The sequence below is a fragment of the Frankliniella occidentalis genome, unplaced genomic scaffold, assembly GCF_000697945.3.
Source record: "Frankliniella occidentalis isolate FOCC.00 unplaced genomic scaffold, Focc_3.1 Scaffold47, whole genome shotgun sequence".
Classification (NCBI taxonomy): domain Eukaryota; kingdom Metazoa; phylum Arthropoda; class Insecta; order Thysanoptera; family Thripidae; genus Frankliniella; species Frankliniella occidentalis.
In genome coordinates, this window is record NW_026267177.1 from 860,200 (window position 1) to 868,141 (window position 7,942).

The 7,942-nt window shown below is 44.5% G+C and overlaps 3 protein-coding genes across 4 annotated transcripts in view; 2 read left to right on the plus strand and 1 right to left on the minus strand.

The window, feature by feature from the left end:
• LOC113207927 (actin, clone 403) overlaps positions 1-1,736 on the plus strand; it is a 16,536-nt gene extending 14,800 nt beyond the window's left edge. Inside the window, exons 2-5 of the mRNA XM_026424694.2 lie at positions 280-519; positions 599-737; positions 815-1,203; positions 1,292-1,736. Coding sequence (XP_026280479.1) covers positions 280-519; positions 599-737; positions 815-1,203; positions 1,292-1,528 — 1,005 coding nt within the window. The 3' untranslated portion in view covers positions 1,529-1,736. The remainder of the gene's footprint in view (positions 1-279; positions 520-598; positions 738-814; positions 1,204-1,291) is intronic.
• A 29-nt stretch (positions 1,737-1,765) lies between these two features.
• On the minus strand, positions 1,766-6,086 carry LOC113207926 (male-specific lethal 1 homolog). 2 transcript variants are annotated; one of them, XM_026424692.2, is made up of 8 exons: positions 5,586-6,086; positions 4,753-4,938; positions 4,393-4,678; positions 4,145-4,308; positions 3,946-4,070; positions 3,649-3,864; positions 3,405-3,562; positions 1,766-3,321 (listed from the first exon to the last, which is right to left on the minus strand). In XM_026424692.2, exons 1-8 carry the CDS (start codon positions 5,934-5,936, stop codon positions 3,290-3,292), a joined length of 1,518 nt encoding a protein of 505 aa, XP_026280477.1. In that variant the 5' UTR covers positions 5,937-6,086; the 3' UTR covers positions 1,766-3,289. The 2 variants fall into 2 exon arrangements, with proteins under 2 accessions (XP_026280477.1, XP_026280478.1); XM_026424693.2 differs by lacking the exon at positions 5,586-6,086 and adding an exon at positions 5,122-5,513.
• Positions 6,087-6,799: 713 nt separating this feature from the next.
• LOC113207886 (uncharacterized) overlaps positions 6,800-7,942 on the plus strand; it is a 32,444-nt gene continuing 31,301 nt past the window's right edge. Inside the window, exon 1 of the mRNA XM_026424628.2 lies at positions 6,800-7,317. The gene's annotated coding sequence lies outside the window, so the exon portion shown is untranslated. The remainder of the gene's footprint in view (positions 7,318-7,942) is intronic.

The following is a 7,942-nucleotide window of genomic DNA, read 5'->3' on the forward strand; positions in this document are numbered from 1 at the left end:
CCCCCCCGTTCTCTTCCCCCGGTGCTTTCCACGTACACCTCGGCTGGCGCCTAAGCACTGAAACGTTATGTTGCGCCCCCTAATGAAGATCGAGCCAGGCCGAGGGGGTAATGGGCAGGCGCAGTGGCGCGTGGAAGGAGGCTCGCACGTCTTGGCACGCAACTTAAACTGATAAAAGCTCTCAATCGGGGGCGTTAAGCCCGCCTCCTTTCTTTGGCGTGAGCGTGCACCGCCATGCCGGAGAGCTGACCGTCTGACGATCCTCTTTGTGTTCCGCAGGGCATCATGGTGGGCATGGGCCAGAAGGACAGTTACGTCGGGGACGAGGCGCAGTCCAAGCGAGGCATTCTGACCGTCAAGTATCCCATCGAACACGGCATCGTGACCAACTGGGACGACATGGAGAAGATCTGGCACCACACGTTCTACAACGAGCTGCGAGTCGCCCCGGAAGAACACCCCGTCTTGCTGACGGAGGCGCCCCTCAACCCGAAGGCCAACAGGGAGAAGATGACCCAGGTTCAGTACCGTCTCGGCGTCGCTCAATGATGCTTTTTGTCAATTGTTTGACTAACAGCCCTTCCTCTGTCTTCTGCAGATCATGTTCGAGACGTTCAACACGCCCGCCATGTACGTGGCTATCCAGGCCGTGTTGTCTCTGTACGCTTCTGGACGAACGACGGGCATCGTCTTGGACTCGGGAGATGGCGTGTCGCACACCGTCCCCATCTACGAAGGTGAGTAGCAGCTTGGTGGGTGCCGGGGTCAGTATGTATCGGCACGTTCTCCTCGATCCTCCACTTTGTCATCGCAGGGTACGCTCTGCCGCACGCCATCCTGCGTCTCGACCTGGCTGGCCGCGACCTCACCGACTACCTGATGAAGATCCTGACCGAGCGGGGCTACTCCTTCACTACCACGGCCGAGCGAGAAATCGTTCGCGACGTCAAGGAAAAGCTCTGCTACGTAGCTCTTGACTTTGAGCAGGAGATGGCCACCGCCGCATCCTCGTCTTCCCTCGAAAAGTCATACGAGCTACCCGACGGTCAGGTCATCACCATCGGCAACGAGCGTTTCCGTTGCCCGGAGGCTATGTTCCAGCCGTCCTTCTTGGGCATGGAGTCTTGCGGAATACACGAGACGACTTACAACTCCATCATGAAGTGTGACGTAGACATCCGTAAGGATCTGTACGCCAATACCGTAAGTATTTCTTTGGGAGGCGTGTCGATGAAGTTTAAAACTAAATTGAGTGTGCTTGATATTTACAGTGATAGTATTTACTTTCTAGGTTTTGTCTGGAGGCACTACTATGTACCCTGGCATTGCTGACAGAATGCAGAAGGAAATAACATCTCTGGCTCCATCTACCATGAAGATTAAGATCATTGCTCCCCCAGAGCGCAAGTATTCCGTCTGGATAGGTGGTTCCATTTTGGCTTCACTCTCGACCTTCCAGCAAATGTGGATTTCAAAACAAGAGTATGATGAGTCTGGCCCTTCCATTGTACATCGCAAGTGCTTCTAGTCTAAAATTGCTGATTTGCTCTAGTCCTCTAATTTATTGTATCTTTAAGATATTGAAGCTTCAACCAAGAATTCTCTATAAGAATTTTATAGAATCGGGCAATTACTGTTTAGTCATTGACAATGCTGTGTTTATTTATTTTTATGGCAAATTATTTAATTTTATCAACGTGCATGAGTAATTTACAATAAAGTCATCTGTACTATAAGTGAGGTTGTAACTAGTAAAACAATTCCCTGACAAATAATACATTTATTTAAACCAGTTTTCTTAAATGCTCTGAGATAAAACTTGGCTTTTTAAAATAACCTGCAATACAGAATCATAACAAGTTCTTAAGTCACATTAATACAGATTATTAGCTTGCACAGCCTTTGTCTTCAGTATGAGGTAAATACCGACTCAAATGCAGATTAATTTTTTCACTCCACCCTCAATGGGTAGTAAAATTGAGATTCAGAAAAAATATAGCCATGCAAATATCTAACACGTAGGTACACTAAAACTTTGGTAGTAGTCAGATGCGTCACCTAATTTGAAAAAGCAGAAACCAAGAAATTTGTAAGCCAAATTGAAATGAGTGGTGAGAAGGAACCACCATCTTTACTCAAAGATCAAGCATGAGCTGATTAAAATGTCATTGTATCACTACAGAAATATGATCAAATACGGTCATTTACTGATAATACAGGCTACTACAGAAACACCAAATTGATTACAAAGAAAAAAACAAAAGACCTGTATGCAGTTACAACAGAAAACCTAACTGCACTTTCACACGGCCATTAAGAAATTTCTCTTAAAACATACCTACATCTATCTAACAAACGTTTAACAGGGAGATAAGGAAAACATTTACAAAAAACACTTCAAATGATGATCACATTATCCATCACATGGAAGACCAAGAAGATATGCACCACAACAATCCCCCTGAAATAGGTTGTGAATGCTAATACATACTCATTCTTATCAGTAGTCAAAATATTTAAAGAACTGACTTCTTATGACTTAATCTCCAGTTCGATTATGATACCACTGAGGAAGTTTGAGCAATTATCTTAGTACAGCCACATGACTGGAAGTGGAGAGTACCAAACGGTGACTAGGCACATGTATCTACTTATCTTTGAAAAATATACTGATATACAAAATGTGCATATCAAAATTCAACTTTCAGTAGTAAAATATATCTATATATGTACACATATGAAAATTGATATTGCATGACCACAAAAGTTTAACATTTTTCTTACAAGCAAACAAAAAAAAGGGGGAAAGAAAAAAAGAAACAACAATATATTTTAAAGTATTCCAAACCATAAAATCTTGACTGTACTCAGTTGTCCCAAAATAATAAACAAGCTACCATGTGAATTGAGACAAACAAAATATTTCCTACACTTTTGAAAAACAATAAAAGAACAAAATTTACTAAAACAATGGTACTAGAAGAAGTTTAAAAACCTGTTCAACATACAAAGGTACATTCACGGTCCACGTAATTAAAAATTATAGAGAAATAAGATACGAAATTAAAGGGCTAATGAGTGTTGTCACTTAATGTTGATCTTGATGAAAATGATTTTATAAGATATCTTTAGATATCATGATTGTTTGGCAAAAATTAAAATCTTAATTACACTCTGATATAAAGGGGAACACTTGAAAGAAATTTTTAGCATTTTTAATGTCATATGTGATGAAGAACATAGACATTAACCAGCGAAATTAATGACTTCTTACAGAACTATTTTTGTTTTACTTCCTTTCTGCACCATCACCTCTCCTTCCTGTAATTAAATGGATAGTATTACTAATACAAAAGTATTAATTGTATCATATCACACACAGTAGAGCAGAAAAGAAAACATACTTGAGAGATAATGAGATCCCCTGTGTCCACCTCTCCTTACTATTCTTTTTCTCCCTGATGCGCTACCTGAAGCTGTTCTTCGATTTCTCAAGGGTTTTTTCCCTGTTGGTTTGTGATCATCACTTGAACCAGACTGCAACCACGGCAGAGAGAATTCACTGTAACATATAGAAAGAGAAACTTAAGTCTGGAATAGTGTATAATTACAAAGTTGTAAGAGCCAAAACTGTCCCATGTTTTTTACCTTGGAGTAAACTTAGAAACAGGCAGACCAAAGGCAGCGACAGGCAGCTCATCAGCCACTTCTAGGTATTGCGCATCATCAGGGATCGGCCAAAGAGTACTGACTGGTTCTTCAGATTGACCATCGCCTTTTGATCCTCCAAGAGCATTTGACTGCAATTCCCGCTGCTTTAATTTCTCTATGTGTCTTTGTTCACGTATTCTTTGAACATCCCATCTGAAATTCCCAAAACATTAGAAGGAGGAGCAGCATTTTAAAATGAAAATATCAAACCTATCAAACACAAGGTGTATTAACCTCTTCCTTCTCCTTTCATCAACTTCTAATCTGTGATGACGTTTCAGAAATACTTCATCATCTAAATTTTCAGTGCCTTCCATTGAGTACAAGCTGGTATACACTTTAACTCGCCACTGAGGTGTCTAAAATGTAAAGATGTTATAATTAAAGTTAGTGAATGTTATGGCAAAATATAAGTTTCAATATAAAAATTTACCTCAAGGACATCTCCAGTAAGTTCCGGCTCAGGCTCTGTTTCTATGCACATTTCACTTAGAGACCAACCAGGTTCAGAGCTGCCTGTTGCTGTGTAGTATGCTTCACTTGTAGTAAGTACAGCATTGGTTTGGTTGACAGCCCCTGAGCTGAGTTCTGTTTCATCTTCACCGTCACAAAAAATCAACATTAATGTAACAAAAACAACATTCCGAATCTGGAATCCTTTGTGAAACCTTGGCATCTCACCTTTCTTGACTCTTTTAGACTCCCGGGTATCAGACAAAGGAACTTCTTCATTGGGTTCTTCATCAGCATTGACTTCTCTTGAACCAGAGGAAATACTCCTTTTGCCTCTTTGACGTTTTCTTCCTGGTCCACCAGATCGTTTGCCTCTTTGGGCAGATCGCTGACTGACAGTAGTGGTAGAAGAATCATCACGCATTTCACATTCACTACTCACAGAAGCTCCACCGTCTTCACTCTGTCTTCGTTGAGCAGATCTCCTCCATTGCAGAGGACTTCGAGATCTCTCCTACAAGAAAAAGACACAGGTGTTAGAAAGAAGACTCAAAGTAACAAATAATTATAAAAGGCATCTGAACAAACCTTGGGGCTAAAGGATCTGTTGTTTCTGTGTCGGGGAGACTTTCCAGTTTCTGAAGTGATAGGACTGGCATTTCGTCGGGAAGATGATAGATCCCCCCTTCCAACTTTAGTTTCAGTGTTTTCAGAGTCACAATTTGTCTTGGAATGGCCAGACCGACGGTCTAATCGTTGAATACGTTGCTTTAACTGCAATTTTAATGAAGAACAAAACCTTATTAACCTATTAAGTCAAGGGCACACAATTATTAGATATAGAGTAAATCAAGAGGACAGAATGATAGCGACAGATATGAAAGGGAAGACTAGGAAAGAGATGAAACGAAAAGTCAACGTATGACAGCGAGCCTAATCAGAGAAAACATAACCTACAAGTGCCACAACAGTTGTGTCTCTATTCTTGAGCCGATCCTTTGTTCGTCGAACAGTACTTAAACAGGAGAGTGGTGACATGGCCACGGTAAACTTTGTGACATTTCATGCAGTTTTTCTGATCAGAATCAATCTATTTACTAGTTCAGCGAGACAAAACATAAATTTCTCACGACTTAAGCTTCGGTGTGAAGGTGCGAACTGGTATCCTAAACATTTCGTACGAAAACAACAATGTCACGAACGGCGCTGACGACAAACTCTTTAAAAATAATTAGAGGCGCCTATCTGATCACACAAAACTGTTTCCAAGTGGACTCAAGATCGTCTATGGACATTTCGAGTCGGGCTCGAACAGGCAGGAAAGGCTTGACATGGTAGGGGGATGCAAGTTCAGACAGGCTCTCTGCAAGCCAACATCGAGGTGTTTCCGACACGAAGCGGAACACCTAGGGATTTCTTACCTTCTCTTTCTCTTGACGCAACGTCTGAATTTGTTTTTCTTGCTTGGCAATCAGTTCAGACTGTTGTTGGATTAGGTCCAGGTGTTGTAAACAAATTTCTTTCAAGTGTTTATATTCGTTTTTCTCTTTGGAAGAAACCATTCCTTCACTCATGCTGGCGTACATATGATCAAAATCACAAGGGAACGACACGATTCCAACTTTCGAGTCTTGCGACGTGTAGTTTTCCATAGATCTTGTACAAGTGATGTGATCTTTAATGTTCGTGACCATGTTGGAGTTGGCTCCTGAGGAACGACTCCTTATGCCTTCGCGATTCTCCTCCCTCACCGCGATGGCAGCTTGTGACATTTTACGCAGGACAAGTCAAAGAGGTTAGGTCCTACTAGCACTGCCAAAAAAATTAAACTTTAAACAGTAAATTGATAGAATCACGCCAAATTATACACAAATTCTATCATTATGTGCAAACAAGCCTCCATTGAAAAACATTAATTTTATCGGAGCCTTCTTGGAGAGAACGAAATTCAAATAAATTGGAGGGAGGAATATTTGTATGATTTCTCGCGTTGCAGAAGTAGGAAACTAGATCAGACGAACAAAACCAACGCATACATGTGCAGTTCAAAGTGATTCAAATCTATTTCAGAATGGTTTTTTGAGCTGACATTGTAAATATTTCGAACGTTAACGGCTTTTTAAGTTCTTGCAGTTGGCAATCGCACAACCTGTGTGGCGCTAAGTTTTGAACTGGATGAGGCTCTTTTCACATATGTCAAAAGTTGAGTTACGTTAAGTAGTACAATTTTTGCACTCATACGTGAGAAAACGAGTCAAGATTACTAGAAAGGAGAGCACGTTATCGGGATTGTATTTCATTACTTGTATCAGCTCTTGTGCTAGAGGCGGGGGTAGATGCGGAGGCTGGCGGGGGTGGGTGCGCGCGACCTTACTTGCTTACTAGGGTGCGTCATCTGCCACTAATGTGTGTCGACACCCCACGTCAGCGAGCGACACACTTCTGATACCTCTGGCCGATACCGAGAAAGAATGGAAAACAAGAAAGACTCCAGTCAGAACACCGTAACCGTACACTTCCAGCTGGGGCTGTACTCTGGCGACCGGACGAAGTGGGGGGATAGGGGAGGTGACGCTGCGGGGAGGGGAGGGGACCAAAACACAACCAGGCTGCCAGCCTCGGCTGGGCGGCTCCACTGTGGCCCCGACGAGCAGACGAGCCGGCTACACACACCACATCGCAGACCACGCACAAGCACTCCGCTCTGCTGCAGCTGCAGACGACGTCCGTGTCCCTGCACTTTCCTGCGTTCCCCCTGTCCAGGAAGACTGCTAGAAGTGCTGCATCTCCTCCCGGGCGGGCCCAGGGTCTTAGTGTTCAAGACGTTTGTGAAACTTTGGTTCCGTGTGTGTTCAGGAACCGTTCCATGGCTACAGGAGCTCGGTTCGCCCTGCGATGTGCTGAAAAGCTACCCTGTGTCGACGGATACAGTAATTTGAGCAGGCTGCTCCCCAGCTCAAGTTTAGAGACTATTTTATTTCGCTTGCCCTGTCTTTGACAGTACGGCCAGTATTACTTGGTGATTCCCATCCTTGTGTGACTGTGAGAATCGCCTTCCATTCAACAACCGTACTTGTCTTCGTCATCGCCATCGACCCAGTGAGAAAAATCCCAGCTACTGTATCTGTTTGGAATCAAGCCCGCTTTTAACCGGTGAGTGAATATGTTGCGTTTTCTGTGTTCTCCTTTTTCGGCGTCGCCTACGGGGCGCCCGCTGGTACACAACCCACTGACTGGGTGTGTTTCTCTTGGCGTCCCTCGTCCTCGTCCTGCGCCTCAGGACTCGAGGCGAACTCGTGGTCGCTCAGCATGGCCCCGGCTCGTCCCCGGGTGGACGATCAATGATGGCGTCTCTCTGACGCGTATGCGTGTCCAGAGGACGAGCAGCGTGTTTGTTCACTTTTGGAGAGACTTGTCCAGTATCGCCCCCGTTATAGCGCAGAAGGGCATTGTGACGGGCTGTGGCTACAGCAACGCCTACACATCCAAGATGGCGTGCGTCAGCTGATCGCTCTGGCCAGGCTCTAGCTCAGCCGCTGCAGCGTGCAGCCTCCCGGAGCGCCTCGCCAGCTCGCCAGGCCGCCCGAGCGTGGGCCCTTTGTCCTGCACTGCTTCTACGGGAAGTCCTTCTCCTTCAGCCCCACTCCAGGCAGGCGGCGCGACCTCGTGGCCGGGCTAGGCCGGGCCGGGCGCACCCCTACCGCGGAGGTGGAACCACAGGCCGCAGAGCACATGTGGTGGAGTCCAGGCACGGGAAAACCTGTGTCTATGGTCCCCG

Bases quoted from the DNA above. Each gene is read 5' to 3' on its own strand.
- LOC113207926 (XM_026424692.2), bottom strand. From the start codon at position 5,936: ATGTCACAAGCTGCCATCGCGGTGAGGGAGGAGAATCGCGAAGGCATA. The intron at 4,679-4,752 runs GTTTGTTCAGAT...TTTTTCTTGTAG, and splicing joins ACAGATCCTTTAGCCCCAAG to GAGAGATCTCGAAGTCCTCT. The intron at 3,322-3,404 runs GTATGTTTTCTT...ATTTAATTACAG, and splicing joins GGGATCTCATTATCTCTCAA to GAAGGAGAGGTGATGGTGCA.